This window comes from Anabrus simplex, chromosome 9, assembly GCF_040414725.1.
Source record: "Anabrus simplex isolate iqAnaSimp1 chromosome 9, ASM4041472v1, whole genome shotgun sequence".
Lineage (NCBI taxonomy): Eukaryota > Metazoa > Arthropoda > Insecta > Orthoptera > Tettigoniidae > Anabrus > Anabrus simplex.
Genome location: NC_090273.1, coordinates 5,910,003 through 5,934,167, shown reverse-complemented (window position 1 = coordinate 5,934,167; position 24,165 = coordinate 5,910,003). Strand labels below are relative to the sequence as shown.

General features: G+C 39.3%; 1 protein-coding gene across 2 annotated transcripts in view; it reads left to right on the top strand.

Moving 5' to 3' along the window:
* Nucleotides 1–24,165, top strand: part of Rab3-GAP (Rab3 GTPase activating protein) — a 461,679-nt gene that overhangs the window by 204,248 nt on the left and 233,266 nt on the right. For both annotated transcript variants that reach the window (XM_067153758.2, XM_067153757.2), the window contains one exon: nucleotides 452–652. In XM_067153758.2, the coding sequence (XP_067009859.2) occupies nucleotides 452–652 (201 nt within the window). The remainder of the gene's footprint in view (nucleotides 1–451; nucleotides 653–24,165) is intronic.

Sequence of the window (24,165 nt, the reverse complement as noted above, 5' to 3'; positions counted from 1 at the left end):
TTCGCTGAGTATAGAAGGAGACCTTTGTAATCACAATTGAACGTCACTGCTTCACTTCCCTGAAAAGTATGTTCGCTCTCTAGCTTCACTGTGACATATGCTTGCTACGTAAGCTGCCTGCATTTATGCCAGACCAGCCTGGCCGCACTGGGCTAGCCTCAGCGGGTGCCCACCTGAGCACCTCTGCTCTAGAACAACTACTTTGCTTTCAACCCGAACGATGCACGCCCCTAACCATGCTTGGTTAATCGCTGCAGGAAGAATGGTCTACCATTTTTTCCGAGATGTTCTAACACCCGGTACAACATTCTCCCTAGGAAAGTTGGAGCTGTAATAAAGGCCACCCATGTTAATGTTGACTACTGGGAATGCTTAGAGGAGAGTTGTCTTGATACTTAGTTTTGTCGTTTCAAGCTCCAAGAACAAACTGCTGAACAACATTTCTTTACAGGTGAGCTCATGTACCAGGGTACTCTGTACAGTGATACAGGAGTGGGGGCGTGGCGGGAAGCTGCACTGCTGAGCCGAATACAACCTCTGCACCTAATGAGACTGGCTCTGCAGTTCTGGCTCCACAAGCGAGAAGGTGCTGCCCTCGAGGCTGAAATGTTACGCTTCTGTGAGCTGCTGAAGGCAATCTGCTCTCTCACAGGTGAGTGAAAATTTTTATTTGTTATGGAACAGGAAGGAAGCCGGATAAATACAAGAATAGGGAAGATAAAAGTGGCCCCTTGACAGCTCCCTATGTGTATCAGTGGAAGAGGGTTGACTTGGTGTCTACCCAAGAAAAGTAATTAAAACTCAGACATAAATTCATTTAAAATAATAAAAAGACAGTCCACATCGGCACTTTGTTATGTTAAAACCAGTTTCACTCATCAGTTACGTTTAAAGTTCCTAAAAAATTCTAAAATTGAACAATACACATAAAATTTGACCACATTCAACATGTCAGTAAACAAGGTCATGAGTCTCATATGAATCAGCAGCACTGATTTTTTAAATATGGCTTTGCAATTTTATCTGGCGTAGAGGCCGAGGTGGCATCAGATGTTAGCTGAGGCGAGCTCGTTTAGAGATGGATGACAGAGCCAGTGGCCTGTCCTTGTTCTTATCTCTCAACCCTGTCAGTTGAAATTGAAAGATACCTCCAGAAAATCTACATTCACAACAAACTGAACCAGCAAAACGTGGACACAAGAACATTTTGTTCAGTGTTCCTTGTTGCCCGTTGCTTCATTGTGACTTACTTATTGCTAAAGCTGTGAGCTTGCATGTGGGAGATAGTGAGTTCGAGTCCCACTCTCGGCAGCCCTGAAGATGTTTTTCGGTGGTTTACAGTTTTCACACCAGGCAAATTAAGGTCGCAGCTGATTCCTTCCCACTCGTAGGCCTCTGATATCCCATCATCGCCAAAAGATCTGTCTGTGTCGCTGTGACGTAAAGCGAGTTGTAAGAAAAACTAACCCCCAGGTTTCCATGCACTATCAAATGACAAAAACATTTACAGTGAAGTAAAAGAAAACTAGTTGAAATATGCACTATCAAATTTCAGTTCTGCATTACTTACATTCAAACTACACTATAACTCATCTTTTACACTTTTCAAAGAAATGCAGAAAAATAGTGTAAATTGAGGTGAAAAGTGTTTTGCTCACCAATAAATACCCAGAATGAGCTGGAATCTATAACTTAGCACTGTTCAGCACAAACAAAGGGCTGGTTCTTTCACAAAATAAACATCGTTAAGGATCATTTTCTCTTTTATGAAGTACCAAACCACTAAAGGAGTGCAACAAGGCAGTACCCTTTCACCATTACTTTTTATCACTGTCATGGATGAAGTTATGAAAGAAATTAAGCAGAAGAACAATATGGACATCAATGCATTTGCATTTGCAGATGATGTAGTAATTTGGGGAAATACAGAGAAGGAAGTCCAAGAGAGGCTGAACACCTGGAATGAACATTTGAAAGCACACGGATTAACAATAAATAAATCGAAAACTGTTACTATGTCTGTCAACAGGCAGAAGAAGAAAGGAAAAATAATGCTGGAAGGTACACAACTGGAAACAGTAGACCAATATAAATATCTTGGGTGCATCATTTCAAGTGATAACAGAATACAGCATGAAATTAACAACCGCATTCAAAAATCAGCTCAGTTTTACCATCAAGTTCGGAACCTTCTCTGGAACGAACAAGTTCCCTTAAGATCAAAGCAGATTCTATTCCAATCATACTTCACCCCCATAATAACATATAGCCTAGAAACCTGCACAACAACCCAACAAGTGGACAGCAAACTACAAGCCGCAGAAATGAAGTTCCTACGAACTATGGTACAGAAGACAAAAAGGGACAGGGTAAGGAATGAAAGAATAAGGGAGCAAGCTGGTGTGTACCCATCCCTGAATGAAAAAGTGACAAGGGCCCGTTTGAAATGGTTTGGCCATGTCAAACGAATGGACGATGGAAGGACAGCAAAACAATGGCTACACACAGTCGTGGCCGGAAAACGACCGGTAGGAAGACCTAGGAAGAGGTGGCTGGACCAAGTGAAAGAGGACATAGGAACAAGAGGAATCAGCTGGGATGTCGTCTTGAGAGAAGAGTGGTACATGGACAGACAGAAGTGGAGAGTGCTCGTAAACCACACCCGGGCAACTGGAGTGGAAAACTGATGATGATGATGATGATGATGAAGTACCATACACATACAGTAAAATCTTGTTAAGACGTTTGTTCAGCGGACAAGGAAAGATAATATATAAGTAATAATAATAACAACGTAAACGTTTCCACCTTTTCAATACTAAAATATATTCACAAAATTATAAATTACACGGTACTAGTTTCGACCCATCTAGGGGTCATCATCAGCCGTATTGGAGCAAAGATCACTTTTGGCGAAATCCTAAGAAAATGTTATTTTAAAGAATAACAAGTGAAATGAGATGTTATTATGGTAATAGTTAATAATACAAGGAATATACATACTAAGAGGTTTTTAACAAAGAATAAAGTATAAATGGGGTGTTGTAAAAATTATAATCATGGAAATCAGTAAGTTCTTGTATTGAAATGAAATATGGCTTAGGAAGAGGGCTTAAGGTGGGGCTGAAGGGTGCGGGAGAAAGTGTAATTGTCGTGGAAAAGTACCTTTGATTAAATTTAGGATTGAGTTTAGGTTGGCTGCATTATTGTTTCTGAGGAAAGTGATAAATAAATCGAAGAGTATGTTGGGTTTCTCTGAAATTTCATTGAGATTGTGACTGGCATTAAAGTATTGGTCTAGGTGTATGTAGTAATTTTCCATTATGTTGAGTAAAGGGCCCTTGTTTACTAATACGAGGATGTCCATGTCTTGTTCAATATTGCTGAAATTATGGTTATAATCTTGCATGTGTTGGCCGATGGCTGAAAACCTGTTGTATTTTATTGCGTTAGCGTGCTCGTGGTATCTGATAATGAAGTTTCTCCCGGTTTGCCCGATGTAGGTTTTTTTACAGGTGGTACATTTGATCCTATAAACTCCTGATTTTAAAAAACTGCTGGTCTTGTTGATGTGTGAAGTATTGTATAAAACGTTCATGTTCTTATTGTTGGTTTTGAAGGCTATTTTAACGCCTTGTTTCTTAAAGATGTTGGTTAACTTGTAGATATCATTGTTGAACGTGAAGGTGGAAAATGTTAGAGGTTTGGTTATTTCTTTTTTGAGGGTAGTTTTTGGGCGATGTTTGTGTTTATTGATTATCCTTTCTATAAAATGATTGCTGAAGCCGTTGAATTTTGCGATTCCGCGGATTGTGTTGAGTTCGTTTTTTAGATCTTTATTGGACATAGGTATGCTGAAGGCTCGGTGAACTAGGCTGTTGTATGTGGCTCGTTTGTGGGACTGGGGGTGCACTGAATCTTGGCGAATGGTGGAGGCTGTTTGAGTGGGTTTTTTGAAAATTTTATAACTGAAAGATTCAGTGCACCCCCAGTCCCACAAACGAGCCACATACAACAGCCTAGTTCACCGAGCCTTCAGCATACCTATGTCCAATAAAGATCTAAAAAACGAACTCAACACAATCCGCGGAATCGCAAAATTCAACGGCTTCAGCAATCATTTTATAGAAAGGATAATCAATAAACACAAACATCGCCCAAAAACTACCCTCAAAAAAGAAATAACCAAACCTCTAACATTTTCCACCTTCACGTTCAACAATGATATCTACAAGTTAACCAACATCTTTAAGAAACAAGGCGTTAAAATAGCCTTCAAAACCAACAATAAGAACATGAACGTTTTATACAATACTTCACACATCAACAAGACCAGCAGTTTTTTAAAATCAGGAGTTTATAGGATCAAATGTACCACCTGTAAAGAAACCTACATCGGGCAAACCGGGAGAAACTTCATTATCAGATACCACGAGCACACTAACGCAATAAAATACAACAGGTTTTCAGCCATCGGCCAACACATGCAAGATTATAACCATAATTTCAGCAATATTGAACAAGACATGGACATCCTCGTATTAGCAAACAAGGGCCCTTTACTCAACATAATGGAAAATTACTACATACACCTAGACCAATACTTTAATGCCAGTCACAATCTCAATGAAATTTCAGAGAAACCCAACATACTCTTCGATCTATGTATCACTTTCCTCAGAAACAATAATGCAGCCAACCTAAACTCAATCCTAAATTTAATCAAAGGTACTTTTCCAAGACAATTACACTTTCTCCCGCACACTTCAGCCCCACCTTAAGCCCTCTTCCTAAGCCATATTTCATTTCAATACAAGAACTTACTGATTTCCATGATTATAATTTTTACAATACTCCATTTATACTTTATTCTTTGTTAAAAACCTCTTAGTATGTATATTCCTTGTATTATTAACTATTACCATAATATTATCTCATTTCACTTGTTATTCTTTAAAATAACATTTTCTTAGGATTTCTCCAAAAGTGATCTTTGCTCCAATACGGCTGATGATGACCCCTAGATGGGTTAAAACTAGTACCGTGTAATTTATAATTTTGTGAATATATTTTAGTATTGAAAAGGTGGAAACGTTTACGTTGTTATTATTATTATTACTTATATATTATTCTCAGTTCAATACGGACCAAAAACATGAAATTCATAACCATTAAGGAAAGATAACATGTTAAGCGAGAAAACTATGCAAGTGGTACCTAAAATGTTTTTGTCGACACGCATTTTACATCATAAAGGTGAGATGGGAGTATTAAAAGGCGAAAGAAAAAATACAAAAACCTGTTCTACTGGCACTTATTAAATAAAAGAAGTGTATTAAAAGATACATAGAACACCAGACAGCAAATAAATGTGAATGTTAGCGCTCAAGTGCTGTATTTTCGATCAGTGGGTTATTAGACATTGTTTCCAGGTCACAATCTTCGACCATGTATTAATCGCAGGTTAAACTCAACCATGTGCAAGAGAATGACTTTGACCGCCATCTTGGCTGCGCCACTCGTGTTGAAACTCAAAGGTGCAAGTTTCAATGTATGTGCCACCACTGAAAGGTACGGATCCTTGTCTTCATTAGTATCCTTAACTGGGCTATCACATGACAAATATTTGCTATCCTATCATTCAGCACAGAATTTGTTTCTAACTTCTAATGTGAAATACATGCACAAAGAGGCTGCAATATCGCTGAAAACAGGCAAGCAAAACTGAACTATCCTGAGGCTGACGGCTTGCTACCCGAATCTGTAAAGTTCAGTAATTCGAGGCCTTTTCCTGTTTTTACACAACTTTCCCTGACACAAGGGATAACAAAAATTGTTCTCAGGGTTAGGAAAAATGTGATCGTACTAGGCAGTAATAATGAAAATTTGTGACACAATAAGTGGGGTGAGACTTAATAAGACATGAATCAGGACATTGACCGTTAAAAGAGAAAGCATCTTAATGACGAATACCCAAATGAGATTTCATTGTAACAAGCCTTTGAGGTCTAAAACCTTCAAATTTATATTCTCAAAAGTAACAGAAATTTATAATGAAGCAAATTATCCCTATCTGAATGGGAACCAACATAAAATAACACAAACACACGGCAAGGAGTTTGTGTCAAATTATTTCAAGTATGAAGAAAGGACGTTTTTTCAATTGACCAAAAGATATGTATTTTGGAGAAAGTGGATTCCTTTAAAGGAACACATATCCACACTGAACACCATCGTGAATAACACATGCATCAAGAAAACTAAATGTGTGGAATATTTGAAATATGACAAACTAGAATAAATTTTGTTTTCTTTGGCATCAGTGGCATAATGCTGAGAGGAAAGGCTGGAGACTGAAGACATCACATGAGAAATCACCGCTTCCAAAACCAACCCAGTGGTAGCCAACTGTAGCACCTGAGTAAACGAGACATTGCAAAGCAACGTACAGCCACTAATTTCTCTGAATTTTCTTCATTTAAATTCGTATGTTTATCCATCAGCACCATCTTGAACAGAGAAAATGATCTTTCTACATCACAAGTCAACCGGTGAGAGGTGCTTACATAAACAAAGGAATTTGGGATGAAGTGAGGTTGAACTGCAAGTCTTCTGCATTTTTACTACAAAATATATTTTTATCAACTTTACAGATTTACAGTCAGGATTTGAACTCATCACTTTATTCAGCATATCTTTAGCTGCCACGGCTACTTCCCCATAAAATGTTTGTAAGGATATTTTAGTATCTTCAAAACCTGTTAAAGATTCAACAAGGCTAGATTGTAGCTTCCAACTTCATTATTGCATCAGAAAAGTTGCCAAAATTTGATCTTATAGAGATTATTATTTTTGTTGAATGCGACTTGCACATCTTTAAGGCAGACTGCATCATTGACCGTCAATGATCTGAAACTGAAAGAGTGTGCCTAATTAGTGTCAGTAATACTGCCTAGCCTAGTAAATTCTTACTGAAATTATTGCACTAGAAAAGGCAGGTGTCACATCGCAGGGTGCTTTCATGACAATATTTAAAATAATCGTATCAGAAATCATTAAACCTATATATGTTTATTTATTTTTAGAGGATATCGGTGTCATACTTTGGATGTATTGTTTCCGCTACATCATGCTAAACACATAATGTGCATTCTAAAGAGTATGGAAAGTGACGCTTTACCATACTTTAACTACTTTCCGCATGTTGTATAAGGAATCGTCTCTTGATTGGTTGAATTCTGCTTCACAGTAGTGAAAACACAGTTAATCAGAGAGATTATTAACTCTTTCCCGCGGATTGCGTAGTAAAGCGTACTGGATTCCCACATTGTCTTCCGCGGGTTGCATAGTAAAGCGTACTAGACTTTCAAACTGACTTCCTCTGCCATCTGTCTGCTAAATATATAACTGTTTGGAACCACCGAATTCCCTACGCTTCCTAGATAGAATTGGCATGCACGGAATCCTAAAATAAAGTGTTCTTCTATACGTTTTCTTAGATAGAACAGACAGCTGACTGAATGTAAACACATTGCAGCAACATGGCTGCTCATAACCAGTTGAGTGCGGAGGATATTTGTTACAAATTAGATCAATCATTGCAATGGTAGTGAGTTTGAAGTTGTAGGTATGATAATGAAAATGGTGTGGGAAGCAGTTTGGACAGGATATGAATCTGAGGGAAATCGAAATACGGCACAAGACAGGAAATATTCATTCAGGTACAGTCTCCTTTTAACATATTTGGCGTACTTGAACAAAACATAATTATCAATTTCAATACTCCAGTTAACTCTGTTTCATAATATATAAGTAATAATAATAATAACGTAAACGTTTCCACCTTTTCAATACTACAATATATTCACAAAATTACAAAATTATACGGTACTAGTTTCGACCCATCTAAGGGTCATCATCAGCCCTATTGGAGCAAAGATCATTTGTGGCGAAATCCTAAGACAATGTTATTTTAAAGAATAACAAGTGAAATGAGATGTTATGGTAATAGTTAATAATACAAGGAATATACATACTAAGAGGTTTTTAACAAAGAATAAAGTATAAATGGGGTGTTGTAAAAATTATAATCATGGAAATCAGTAAGTTCTTGTATTGAAATGAAATATGGCTTAGGAAGAGGGCTTAAGGTGGGGCTGAAGGGTGCGGGAGAAAGTGTAATTGTCTTGGAAAAGTACCTTTGATTAAATTTAGGATTGAGTTTAGGTTGGCTGCATTATTGTTTCTGAGGAAAGTGATAAATAGATCGAAGAGTATGTTGGGTTTCTCTGAGATTTCATTGAGATTGTGACTGGCAAAAATGCCATTGTCTTAGGATTTCGCCACAAATGATCTTTGCTCCAATACGGCTGATGATGACCCCTAGATGGGTCGAAACTAGTACCGTATAATTTTGTAATTTTGTGAATATATTGTAGTATTGAAAAGGTGGAAACGTTTACGTTATTATTATTATTACTTATATATTATTCTCAGTTCAATACGGACCAAAAACATGAAATTCATAACCATCAATAACTCTGTTTCAGACTATGAGCCTCTACGTAATTACCTAATACTACAAATAATGTCAATTTATCTTCCAATCCCATTCAGTGAAAAATTGTTTATAATTTGTATGTCCGAGAGGAAGTATGATTTGCTATCTAAATATCTTCATCCGACATCCCGAAAATGAAATAAATTGGGCGATTCAGGGTGAATTCCTGCATTCTCTGCATTACCAAGAAAATAAGAGCCCCATCAGTTCCAGCAATTCAGACTGACTTCAAGAACAAGCAGTTTAACATTATGCACCATATTGAATGCTTCTCGATATATCATACTGAACAGAGGGGGGTGGGGTGTTCATGCGTGTAATTAGGTGATCTCATTGTATCATTTGAGAATAACTATAGTGTATTTTCTGTTGTTACAAAATTTGAAAGCGATATCTGAAGTGGTTTTTACAGAATAAATGCCATCCGTACGTACACGGCTGTCTTTTGCTCGGTGCACCCTACTGAGGCACTTGTACGAGCTGGGACGATAATATCAGAACACACCCCAGTATGTAACCTGGGCTATCTACTTAGGTTGAACACACAAGCATTGCTGCCAGTGTTACTATCTCAACCTCCCACTAAAAGACAATCAAACAAAGACAAATTTACTAGAATATTTTGTCGCGAGAGTTGTGCCTGCTGTTCAGACAGCTGTAACAAGAAGCTTGTTAAAAAATTTGAACGTGTGGTGTACGGAATATTCTTTTATAGTGAAAATAAATGTCCGTTGTTATAATGTGGGTCGTGACCGTGGCGGATTTTGAATGAACTGTAAATAAAATAAGCACTTTTGAAGAGCATGTAGCAGCACAGCTAAGAGAGTAAGCTCTTGCCGTTTTTAGTTACTGTGTGAAGCATTGTATAATTATTGTCATATGATGTTGGAAGAGGAAGTTCATTAGCAATATAAATACGTAACGTGTATAGTATTTAGTGTGAGAGAATAGTGTTCCCTGCAACCCACGTTATAACATGGAAACCTCTGTGGATTTAGTTTGTATTTTAAGAGAAACTCACTTTTCCAAATGGAAGGAGGATAAAAAGAATTTTTATCAGGCAGTCATCCCCAGCCAATTTTGACCTATCAGAAAATAACTGGTTCTGCCTCCAGAAAGATGGACACGCAAAATTTCCTGGTGTACACAGGGTTACACGACACATGGTAAGGGAATAATAATAATAATAAACCTTAAAATACATGAAATTTGGTCATCTTTAAGACAAATGCACCAGATGAAACAGCATCGAGAAATAAATAAATAAACATCAGTTTGACCAACTTGACAACTGTAAGGAAGGATGTGGAGCAGGCGTGAGGACCCTACCAGGGCCATGGGGGTGTGTTGCGGATTAAAAAAAAACTAAAACGGTGATTCCTTGATCTGTAGATACTTTTTCCAAAACTAACATTACAAAATAAATTTTAACAATCCAATGAAATGAGGTTATCGTAGTCAAACAAACAAGTTTCGATGTAATTTACCAAGTACTATTCCCTTAAAACAAAGAGGTTAAAGAAAGAGGTACATTAACATAAGCCAACTTCCAGAATAAAACGATTAAAGGTAATAGGAAACACATGATCAAAATACAATATTAAGTGATGGTGAACGGTGCTTTCAGATAATCGCGCTACATAATGGAACAAGAGGGAAACCAGAAATTATAAAACTTGACACAGAGGCTAGTTTATCTTACTCCCACACCAAAAACACTTCTGGTGTGCAGCAGAGGAAAAATTAACGTACATCAAGTGACAGAACGTTACTGGAGGCAAACCCCGAGAGAAATAAAATTGACCTATTAATTACACTGTTCACAAAATGAAAAGAAAAGAGGAATTGCGTCCAAAATCAAACAGTCGGGGCCCAGGTGAAAAACCAAGGCATCTTAATGATTGAGTGGCGAGTCTAGGCGAGTAGGGGTAAACTCCTGTGTGAAAAGAAAAGCAAATATTGAATTTAAATCAAGGTGGAAATGAAACCAACAGTGCTTACCCCAAGGTGGGCCATGCCGGGTGGGAGGATCGCAGAAGTGCGTCCGCTCACTGGGCCGGTGTGAAGCGAAATACCACGAAAGCTTGCCTCGCTCTCTCAAGGAGGGCGAAGCCGGCCCCGGTCTAATCACCAGGTAACCAATCAGGCCACAGAAGCTTGCCTCTCGCCACCCAGATTCACCAATCAAAACCCCAGTTATTTTCTATGATCGAAATGTTTATCGAGAACCTTCAGTCCTAACAAGGGAAGTACCCCAGCTCGAACGGCTAAAACCGACTGGAAGTGCGCTTAACATACGAAGATATGTCAGTTCTACTACCCATCAAGGGCATTTATCTGTAAAACCCCGCATTAGTGTACAATCAATGTTTGGAAGTTACGGCATACGAAGATTACAGAAACACAATTCGCAGCAGAAACTACCGTGCAACAGGCACTTCGGACCATTATAGTAACAAGAAACAGATGTGGTGCAGTATCATCTGGCAGAAGGATGAACACGTGCTTGCAACAAGAACTGTTAACACATGCAGTACCGTGTTGACATAGTCCCACAATAGAAGATACTGTGTTGTCCTTTATTCCATGTCAAAGTGCAAATATGGAGTTTCAATGAAGGGATTAAAACACAGTGAAATGGAACAGTATGCACACTTAATGAGGACAACATGTAGACATACTACATTATTTACAAACTCAAATGCCATGGTGATCACATTATCAAACGATGCAACAGGAACATCCACATCATAACCTGCTCTTTGTCATGCGTCTGTATCTCGGTGCAAATAGTTGGTTGTAGATGACGGAGTGAAGACGGATCATGTAACGTGGCCTACGTGGTATTTATTCACAAACGTACAAAATCAACAGGACGTCTGACATAGAACTTGTATTGCCTAAATAATATACATCCAGAAGTTGACAGTATTTGGTTGTCTTTGGTGGCAATATCTTTAATGCAATATCTTTATTTGGAAAACATTCTTCAGTGACGCTGTAGTCTTTGTGTCCTGACCGGGAATCGCAAAGTAATAGACCTCTCTCACCAACATGTTCAGCAAGGACCGAATTAAAGAAGCTCTTCATATGTGCTTTAGTCATTTTTCCATTTTTACTCTCTTCAACATGGATGTTCCGTGGACACATTGCTGTCAGTTTCTTTGCAACCTGCGGACCAAACGTTCCATCCTTTTCCTGCAGACAAATGTAAAACTTGTTCGCTAATTCGCCATTCAAAGACACAGCCACATCAATTTTGTAACTATGCGTAGAACTTTGCACAGACTGTACCAGACCAATTGTTGACTTTTCCCCTCTGTTTGAAAGTGTTGCAGAAGACATTAGTTCATAAAAAAATTGACTCTGATGACTATTTCACACGCATTCCTTCATTATATTCCCGTCTTGAATAAACATGTTTTCTGCTGTTTGTATAATAACATGCTCTTCTTCAATCTCTTTGTGAGCCATGAACATAGTGATATGTCTGGACGAAGTATGATATTCGTCTTTGAAGGCCCTTACAAAATGAAACGAACCTTTAAAATTGTCCAGAGAAACTGCTCTAGTGGCTTCCAGAGCCCACGCTTGAATGTGCCAGTAGCGGACCACTAATCCATTATCTTTAGCTCTGTCAAATTGTGCTTTTACAGACTCTTTTAAAGCCTTCAATTTTAATGTTTTGTTTCCCTCGAACAGACCTGGGTCTTGCCTTATGCGCGTCACAGTTTGCAGTTTGATTTCGATCTAATGCAGCTATAACTCTTCATTAGTTTCTGATAAGAATTGTAACTGCGATTATAATAATCCTCATAAATGTTGTCCAATGTTCAGTCATCAATACTCCATATTATACTTGTTCGTACATGTTTGGGGGTGAAGGAGCGAAATCACTGTCACATGTTGTTCCTTCCGTTGCTGGATTGTCGTTACGGTTGGAACCCTCATACTATGTACTGTTTCTTCCACGCCGCCATTACTCCCCAATGTGTCGGTATGTAGTTCTGTTACAGATCCATTGTATTTCTGCGATATGATATATAACATGCATGCTCATGGCCTATCCTCCACTCCACTTATATCTTCACTATCCAGTGTGTAGCGTCGGCGTACCTTTTCACGCAGCAACTTCACAGCATTCACAGAGTTGATTGGCTTCGGACGTTTGTGTGTGCACTATACTACGACACTATGCAACTGAGTAACAGGTATTGCATGTACAGCTCCAATGCAGCGCGGCCTGTGCGCTTACTGTCAGATGGCGCTGGCGACCAAACACGTACTTTTACAGATGAATGGCCTAGATCGCTATTGACATAGGTACAACTGTATACTTTAAGCCCACTTTCTGTCGGTTTTAGCCGTACGAGCCGGGGTACTTCCCTCGTAAGAAATTAGTAAACAACCAGAACATCCTTCTAGAATTGACAGGGGCAGACACCTTCTGTTCCGAAAGTCCAAGTCACGAAAGTTTCACAATGTTACAAAATATTACCCAACAATAACGATAACGAGCCCACCATAACAATAGCCTATATGGACAAAGCAGATATGGTGCCTCGGAAAAAGTTATGCCGTCCCCTGCTAAAAGCGACGCGCAGCTCTTCAGGTGCTGGGGGAACTGTGAAAAATGGGCAACCAGCACCAAACTACATCAAAATTGCAACAGTTAATGTACTGACACTGACAGGAAAGACAGAAGAACTGGTTGATTTCATGATAGAAAAAGATATAGCCATACTTGGACTGTGCGAGATCAAGAAGAGGGGTACAGGGGAGATCCCTCTGAGAGAAGGATACAGGCTGTATTACAGCGGAGGACCTGAAGCAAAAAATGGAGTGGCCATCATACTTAGACGACAAATCCAAGAATATCTGGAATATACAAAGTACGTCAGCGATAGGATGATGATGATGATGAAACTCCAGTTTGAAAATGGTGTGAAAGATCTACTTCAGTTGTATGCCCCACAAACTGGTTGCATAGATGAACATCTAGAGGACTTCTTAGAGGAAGTGGAGAGACAGATAGAAGATAAGGAAGTACTATTGATGGGGGAGAAGATAAGGAAGTACTACTGATGGGAGATCTAAATGCACAAGTTGGAATGGAAAGACAAGGAAAGGAAGATGTTGTAGGGCCCTTTGGCTATGGAAATGTAAATCCAGAAGGCGAGTTGTTGGTGGATTTTTGCATGAGGAATCAAATGATTGTTGGAAACACCTGGTTTAGGAAGAAGAACAGTCAGAAGATTACAAGGTATGGCTGGGGAGACAGACGAACAAAGACCATGATTGATTATATAATCATAGAGAAAGAACACCGGAAGAACCTTGTAGATGTAACAGCCATGCCTGAAGAAGCCTTTGGTGGAGATCATAGAGTTGTGATAGGAAAATTGAAAGTTGGAAAGATTGAAAAACCCCAATTAAGAAGAGAAAAAAGAATTAAAGTATGGAATATTGGAGGAGAAAAGCATACAAGAAGAATTTCAAAGGGAAATAATACCCTTGGTACCCAGGACAGAGGTGGGGAATGTTGAAGAGGAATGGAAAAGATTTAAGGAAGCACTGGTTGGATGTGCAGAAAAGGTGTGTGGTAGAACATCAGGAAATGTGAAAGACAAAGAAACACACTGGTGGAATGATAGGGTAAAGATTAAAGTGAAGGAAAAGAAAATGGCATGGAAAGCATGGAAAACATCTAAGACTGAAGAAATTAGAAAAAAATATGTGGAGGCAAAGAATTTGGCCAAGAAAGTAGTGGAGGAAGAAAAGAGGAAAAGCTGGGCCTTATTCACACAGAAATTGAGAGATGATACGCAGGGCAGCAAGAAATTACTGTATGGTATCTTAAGAAACAAAAAGAGAGATCAAGTAAACACCAGATTTGTGAAGGATGAAGGTGGCATAATTTTAACAAAGCCAGAAGAAATAAGAAATAGATGGAGAGAGTATTTTCAGAAGCTGCTGAACATAAGAACGGATGACAGTCATTCAATGGACGACCAGGAAAGGGAATTAGTTGATGAAGAAATGGATAAAGAAATTACAATGAATGAAATTGAAATGGCAGTAAGAAAGATGAAGAATGGAAAAACTGCTGGAATAGATGAAATTTCAGTGGTGATGATAAAGGCAGCTGGAGCTGTAGGCCTGCAGTGGACATATCGGGTTCTCAGGAATGTCTGGGAGAATAAGGAGGTCCCTGAGGATTGGCAAAAAAAGAATAATCATCCCAATTTTCAAGAAAGGTGATAAGAAAGTTTTGAAGAACTACAGGGGAATTACTCTAATATCCCATGTTGCTAAGATAATGGAAAGGATACTGGAAAGTAGAATAAGGTTGAGGGTTGAGAATCAGATACAGGAAAATCTGTTTATTTTCAGAAGTGGAAGATCAACAATAGAGCCCATTTTCATTATGAGACAACTAATGGAAAAGCATTGGGAGTACGGGAATGATATGGTGATGACATTCATTGATATTGAAAAGGCATATGACAGTGTCCCTAGGACGAAAGTTTGGGACAGTCTGGTGCAAAAAGGAATTGGACAGGGATTGATAAAAATGATCATGGCATTGTATAAGGAATGTTGTAGTTGCGTGCAAACACAAGTTGGCAGGACAAGTTGGTTCAAAATAATTAGTGGGCTGAGACAGGGAAGTGTTCTATCACCAATCCTGTTTACAATAGTAATGGATGACATCATGAGAACAGCAAAAGCAGCATATCGAGGAAGAGAAATGAACATGATGTTATTTGCAGATGATATTGTGATTTGGGGAGAAGACGACAGGAAGGTTCAAGAACAGTTGAATGTGGTGAATGGGAAGATCGAAGAATGTGGATTGAAAATAAGTGTAGAAAAGAGTAAAACTCTTGTTATGACTAGAGGGGAGAAAGAAGGGAAAGGTCAGATTAGACTTGCAGACAAGCCCCTGGAAGTAGTGGAAACGTTTAAATACCTGGGGAGTGAATTAATGGAGAATGCTCGACTGGATGCTGAGATTAGTAAAAGGATTCAAGCTGGAAGTTGTTTCTATCATAGTGTAAGAAACATGTTATGGGACAAAGATGTGCCAATGGAAGCAAAGGATACTATGTACAAGATGTATTACGTACCCATAACAACTTATGGAGCAGAAACTTGGACAATGACAAAGAAGGATGAGAGTCGAATACAGGCAGCCGAAATGAAATTCTTGAGGAGTATGATACAGAAGAGTAGACGAGACAAAATAAGGAATGAGAAAATCCGGGAAGAAATTGGAGTGGAAAAAATGAATGATAAAATAGAGAAGAGCCGACTAAGATGGTTTGGGCACATAAAGCGAATGAGCGACGAAAGAATGCCAAAAAGGTGATGGAAATGCAAATCCAAGGAAGGAGAGGCCGTGGACGACCACGATTGAGATGGAAGGATACCATCCAACGCAACATTATAGAAAGAAACCTGGACTGGGACACAGTGTTGGAGGAGGAGTGGTGGAAAGACCGAAGAAAGTGGAGAGGAACCATATTTGCCCCTACCCGGCTACAGCTGGATAAAGGGAAATGATGATGATGATGATGATGAATAACGATAACAACCCTTTACAATTTAGCAATATTCAAGTTCCAAACGACTGTCTTCTATAAGTCCCACAATCAAAATACAACACACATTTTTTTTGGAAACCTGTCACATCTTCCATCCCCCGAAAGTTATGCTCGACAATTACCATATTAATACACTTCAGATTGACTGGCAGTTTTGGTCACACGAAAGGAACTGACACTCCATAGCTCTGATATCTAGTAAAACATAACATAATCGCATTCACAGAAGAATTTCAAGTGTACAGTGCACTGATAGTTTTCAAAAAGATCGACAGTTACTTTACTGATAGGCATGGTTACTTTAAGTTGAACTTCCAATTTAAAAAAAAAAAAAATGTTGCTAGGTCCCTTCAGTAACTTGAGGTATTCCAAGGTTTACATATAAACAACATATATGTTAAAAAGGTGATAAGCGTAGAAAATTGGAATCCATATTTTTGATCAGTAAAATATAACAGTCCGAAAATATGTTTACGACATTCCAAAATCGCTTCAACCTTTTAACTCTGTCCACTGAAAAGTATGTATTACTCATTGCTTCCACAATCTGTCAGTAAACCAGAGCCCATTCATTTTCTTGTAAGAAAGCGTCCACTACCTCCTTCAAGGCAAAGTTTGGAATAAGTTGATCTTGCGTCAGTTTTCACTCTAGTCACAGGATCACCGGGCGAGTTGGCCGTGCAGTTAGGGGATCGCTGTTGTGAGCTTGCATCCGGGATATAGTAGGTTCAAACCCCACTGTCGACAGCCCTGAAGATGATTTTCCGTGATTTCCCATTTTCACACCAGGCAAATGTTGGGGCTGTACCCTAATTAAGGTCACGGCCACTTCCTTCCCATTCTTAGGCCATTCCTATCCCATTGTCGCCATAAGACCTATCTGTGTCGGTGCGACATAATGTCAATACCAATATAATGGTCCGTTATTGGACATTATAAATTTTCCAGCTAACTCATTCTTGGTTGCCTGCGTTTCGCCCTCGTGTGCTAAGCTAGGCTCGTCAGTTGGGACTTAGCACACCACCCAAGACGCAAGGCTAGTGCATACTGTGGAGGCCACTGCATAAATATTTTAGGTTCCCTATGGGAATCAACATCTACATCATTTGATGGGCAGGCAGGCATCTATTTTTGGAAATGAGACATAGCTCTCATAGTGCATTGGCACTGCTGGTGGCTTCAAATAGCCTATGCAGTGGCCTCCACAGTATGCACTAGCCTTGCGTCTTGGGTGGTGTGCTAAGTCCCAACTGACGAGCCTAGCTTAGCACACGAGGGCGAAACGCAGGCAACCAAGAATGAGTTAGCTGGAAAATTTATAATGTCCAATAATGGACCATTATATTGGTATTATAAATTTACTCATTCAGGACAAATATTTTAGGTTCCCTATGGGAGTCAACATCTACATCATAAAGTCAATAGGAAAAAAATGTCACAGGATCGAAGTCGCCCAACTTGACCACTGGTTATCGCTGGTTATGTGGCTGCTGACATGGCTGTTTGCCAACAACCTCCATACAAGTTCAGTCCAACCATGGCCATCTGGCAAGTTGCAGTGCAGCCCACTCACATCCTGAACCAACGGGTAACAGGCAGAGAAGTGAGGTGCAGTCTAGCAAGACTGCCGCCATCTGGACATTTGGCCACGGGATTGAGGTGCCGGATGGTAGCGCCCAAGTCATACAGTGTGCCCCTCAACTAGGCACGTTAGGTTGCCAACAGATGGTGTCAGTTATTGCAGCCACTGCAACATAAACCAACACGCAGCAGACAGAAGAATACTTGAGGCAAAGCCACTCTGCCAGACTAGAAGATCTGAAAGAGAGAAAGAGTTCAAGGGGGGATTTTCATAATTTTCTTTGTTTAATTTACTGACTAACTTAGGTCACCCAAGCGGTGGCTCCATAAATTTCGTGTAGAGACCCCCTCCCACACCAGGGACTTGGGGCACCCAGACACTGGAGCAAGCACTATTCATACATTTCAGACAGGATAAAAGATGGGTGAAAAAAAAAAAAAAAAACTACGGGAGTTTACCCAGATCCAGACATGTTAGGGAAATAAATTCCAATTAGTGATATTAAAACTAAAACCTATCTAAGTTGCTTATCATACTAAACCGATTACAGTAAACGAAAAAAAATGCTTTAGGAGGATACCTAAAGTATTTGCACACAACAATTACAATTCCTATTACTAAATTACTGAAATAACTTATGATTAGGATACAGGGATAATGAGTATGTGCTGGCCAGCATCTAAAATTAGAAATATCTTACAACTTAATCTATGTGGTCACGATCAACGGAATTTACCCATCAATATAGAACTTACGGCACCTTAACCTGTGGCAGATGGACTCTGCTGATCCTTTTCTTTTCCGGATCACTCACTAATAATGACACCAGGGTAAGGAATTTTAAGATGGTGCAGGGACCTCGAAATCTGAGGGTCAACTTACTGATAACATGGTCCGCAGCACTACTGATGGGATGCGTTTTAACAAACACCTGGTCACCTACAGGCAGATTGTGCAGTCTTTGCCCATGATTCTAATTTCACTTAACCTTAGCGTAATAAACTTTCAAATTTTTACGCGCACGGTGCCAATTAGCACGGATAGTTTCAGGACTGGCGTCAGGCAGAATATCATTAATGGACCACAGATTTGAAAGTGGAGTATTAATAATAAAAGCTAGCATTATTGAAGCAGGAGTTGAAAGCAAATGACAACCAATTTAGTGATGAATCCCTCTTAAGAGTGGTCAGCAGAGTGATAAGCAATGAGAGCAGATCAAAGATTTCGATTAACTCTTTGAGCATAATTTGGCCTTGGATAATATGGGGTAGTGGTTACATGAGAAATGGATAGATCAAAACAGAAATTACGGAATTGCACAGAGGTAAAAGCCCTTGCATTATCACTCACCATACAAGTAAAACGCGGAAAAGTCATAACAATGGCCAGTCCGTGATCTCGGTAAGGGACCAATGTAATCTTTGTACAACTTCTCCATAGGACGAGAAGCTTGCTCAGACGACAACAGACCTAGACGAGTATTAGGAGCGGGTTTACTGATGTTGCAAGTTTCGCAAGATTTAAGAAGGGTACGGATTTTGCCGTCCATGGACTTCCAAATGAAATGTTTACGGATTTTCCCTCTAGTTTTGAAAACCCCATGATGACCACCAACTGGAGATTCATGAAAATATGTGAAGAGAGCCGGAACTAGGTTACATGGGACGACAATTTTGGGGTCTCTATGATTGCGAGCAGGACAACACAAAACACCATTTTTAAGAACATAAGGTTTAACGTGTTCACCAGATTTAATCCTGTCAATAATAGCCTTTAATTCTGCATCATCTTCCTGATGTTTAGCGATATCTTTGGAAAGGAAAGGAGAGTTAGTGAGAACTACATTCACAAAGGCCGAAACTTGTTCAGGAGAGGGATCTGCAGGCTCTGATAGGGGATCAGAACTGCCTGGATAGAACATTCTACTGAGGGTATTAGCCACAACGTTTTCAGTGCCACGAATGTGAAGAGCTTCAAATTAGAAGGCTGAGATGCGTACTGCCCAACGCGCAAGATGACTGGTAATTCTTGGCTTGGCCAGTACCAAACTCAATGCCTGATTATCAGTTTCAAGATCAAAAGGGAGATCTTCTAGGTACATTCTGAACCGTTCTAAAGAAAAGACCACAACTAAGGCTTCCAATTCATAAATGGAATAGTTTCATTCAGCAGGATTGTCCCGTGAGGTAGATCATACACAACACTCTACGTTCACGGCAGTAAATTATCAAGAAAGAAAGGAAAAATTAATTGGAACACAATAAGTGAATAAAGGGAACAAGCTGGAAGCGAACCCAGAGCAAAATCATAAACACCAAATAAACAAGAACAAGATACTTACCATAAATAAGGCCAAGAAAACCCACCCGGAACCAAGAGAAGGAAAATCATACCTGGTACCAACTAGTTAATTTAAGAAGAACAACACCTTTATAGGGAAATTAAAACAAATGATTTATTTAGAGAATTAAACGTTTAGAAGGTTAGAGGAAGAAAATACTCAACGCAGGAGAAATTAAAAGTATACATTAGTTTGAATTAAGATATCAAATAAATATGTTTTAAAACTTAGGCTGATCAACCCCCAGAAAATAAATGAAAACACTAAATTATTAAATAAGTGAGGCCTCATCATACCAGCAAAGTTAATTTGGCACTAGTATCAATACACATGGATACATTTTAAAGTCTTCCAGATCCACTGAGCTCTCACCAAGGGAATAAATCAAGGAGAAAATTTAGCATGACACAAGGAACCCCGAAGAAACAGAAGGAAACCGAAATAAAAAACGTTTAAATCCAAGCACAAGGTCACCCAAGAGAAGAGAAATCAATCAGAATAAAGCATAATCACATCAATACCAAAACCGTTGGCGTGGTAACCAACAAACGCAATGAAACAAGTATGGAAACGGGTGACCACGGAAACAAGAATAATCAGAAAAGGGGACAAAAGGCAGAACGAGGAACAAGAAACACGAACCAAATCAAACTCAAACACAGGATAATTAAATAATTACAGTCCACTTGGTTAGAACTCAACTGGATAAATAAACTCGCTTAACATGCTTTGATAAGGTAGTTAAACTGATACTTTACAAGCTTTACCACATAAACGTAAGGTACACGAACTCCGAAATTTCTTAAATTATTTTACATATTTCACCCGAATAAAGGTTTCAATAATATCTTTCAAAATGATAATAACAATATCCAAGTTTCTTTCAAAAGGCCGAGATCTTCCATTCAATAAAGAGTCTATCTTTACTACACGACGGATACTGTAATTGATTGAAGCTGAAGAGAATTAGTTTCGTAGAATTGCCCAAAATCTTCACTGCATTAGGAAGGCGTCAAGACGCCATTTTTAAAAAAACTTACATTCTGGATGATGAAGCGATCCAACGATTAAATTAAAAATACAAACTAGAGCAGCTCCCGCGTTGATTTAAAATGCAAGATCATAAGAAGGGCCAAGGGATAGCCCTTTTTCACATTTTTCTTCAAGTCACATCCATGACGAGAGGCCAAATGCCTTCCCACCAGACAGGCAAGAAACGTGCGTCCATCTCAGTTCACAACTCACGCCAGACTCCTCCTCAATAATCGGCAATTAGCTTTTCTTCAGGAAGCGAGCTCTCATTGGTTAGTGGTCGGAGCATCGTTTGACGAAAGCTCAGCCAGAGAGCGCCATATACAAGGTTCACTTCTTCCCGCAGCTTCAAGGAATCACCGCGAGAGCGCAGATCAATGTATATATTTAGTAAATAAATTCTCAAGCAGTACCAAACCGAAAAGAAAATAAATCCACCAGATAGAGATAATTTGTTACCAATTTCTACAACCGAAAGGTCAGTTCGAAACTGTTTCCTTGGGAAAGGGATTTTTAAGTTATTAAATACCGTCTCAGTCCTCCCCTCCCGAAGCTGACCACATTTCCCAACATGGTCACTTAATTTAGCGGTCAAGAAACAATATAAATTTAGAATGAAGTTCACTTTAGATACAACCACCAATTCAGCACCTTTGACACATCACTTACGAACACAATACCAGAGTCTCTTCAATATTACATAATTTTCCTAATTCTTTGCAATTGCAGCTTAAATTTTCAATAATCAGTTGATTAACACAACACGCACGCAGGTACCTAGGTTAAGTTCACCTTAGTTCCAGTATAGTTCAAATTGCCAAATGATCATGACCAAAAGGATTAACAGAATTAATACTCTTCGGCATTACAATCGACCTTTAAACATTGAGTTTCAGTGCAGATCAAATAAATCGGGTTTCAATTATCAAGAAATGCAGCCTCTTGTTTCATCTCCAAAATCAAAATCAAAATGGTCACGACAGCAAAACAGGAAGCAAGGAGCAAGAAGGAAAGCGAAGGGAAAAACAGTTAAAATTGGTGAATACATTTAACGGATAACTAAGATCCAATTACAGTAACAGATTTAAATTTAAAATTTCAAACTACAATCGACTGAGCCAGAGCCAAAGCATACCACATAAGAGCATAGGTTTGCCTACGGAGTAGTACAAGAGTAAACCACACAAACATAAGTGACACTCCAAATTCCACCAATACAGAATGAACGACACTTAAATGAGTGCACACGTCCAAGTTTTAGAGGATAGTAATTCCGACGCCAGATTCAATCAGCAGTGCAATAATCAATTACCGATTCACCACACGGCGGAAGTCCGTTACCAGATAACGCCACCACAATATCAAAAATTCACAACGCCAAGTTAAATAACAGTACCCACCAGAACACTAAACTTGGTGACACATTAAGTTAAGGCATACACCACATGTACTTACCAAACCACCTCAAGACCAACCACGTAACAGAGTAGATAATATAACCCGCCATATATCAAGAGATATAATTTGCTAACCAGAACCATCTCCCATGCTGACCTTCCGAAGCACATTTAATTTCAAATTATTAGAACCAAAACCACCTCAATACTACCGCTCGGTGAGCAATAAATGCCTTTTAAAATTTCTCACGACTATCACAGACATCAAGTAAAATTTGCACCCATTACTGGTTCAACATTCCCAATCACAGCATGCATAACCAAGATGAACAAGAACGAGGAAAGGCGACCAATACACAGTTAATTAGCAAAGTTTCAGGTAAGCGAAAATAGAACATAAAATATGGAAAAATCCAAGGCTAAAAAGGTAAACAAATTCATAGCAAGGGAAGAGTAGGCAGGATCGGTTGGAGACCTCTTAAGGATCATTTAGATGGAGGGTACGCGTTTCAGTTTGTCATCAACAACAGATCAACCAACAAACACCGAGCTACCAAAACTTACAGATCAAAATTAAGTACAACACAGGACCATAATTAGCTCCATGGAAGCAACAGGACAGAAATAGGGACCGGAGAAACTCAGGAGGGAACAAAATCTGGAATCAGGTTACTAACCTACTGCATGGAAACATAATCACAATTCATTCCACAAAGGGACGCCCAATCAAATTAAAAGGAAATTTAGAACCTCAGATCAGAAGACCCCAAGAGGGAAATAACGAGCACTGACCAACACAGCGTACACTACCGGTTACCCAATAGGGTCTCAGCATTACCTGGTCTATAAATACGTGACTTTCCCATCACACTGTCGCTCTACAGCCAACAGGTACTTTCTCCTATCCACCAGGAGAGCAAGCAAATAAAACATAAGTGGCGGAATACGAGGCAAGTCCATGGAAAATGCTCACAGAAGCATGAAGAAGGCAGTTCTCAACTAATAGACCCCATAATCTATTAGCAGGAAGATTCCAGTACCGACTAAGAGAATCCTAATCCGTCCCATACCAGAGTAGCAAACTCAAAGCACGGTAAGATGATCAACACCAATGTCAACAGACACCGAAGAACCACTGAGAGAAGAACACCATAGAGTGGCAGATAAAATTTAAAATGAGCATTACCGAAGAACCAAAAACAGATACGATGACATCAGATCAACCAGAAATGCAGGGAGACAGGATATGAAGGAACCAGGAGACACGAAACCAGGAAGTTACATGACACAAGTTAAAATCATTCCATCAGAGCAATAGATCCACACCGAAGGGTATTTCCAAATCTACGAAGACACAAGGTACAATAATAAGACCAACAACCAGTCCATACCTGACATGTCATAATGAGCCAACAACACAACACAGAAACCGTAAAACAACCATGACTAGCTCCAACATGCATGCGCCAGACCCCGATAGGGAAAAAGGGACACTTGCAACCCTCAACGACATGCTGCGAAACTATCATGCCCACCCCGAAATATAAACCCCAAACAACAAATACTTGGTACCAATATCATCACCCAACACCGATCTGCACCCAATCCTATTAGGTTAAGAGGCTTTTCCATCCTCAGGCTACAGA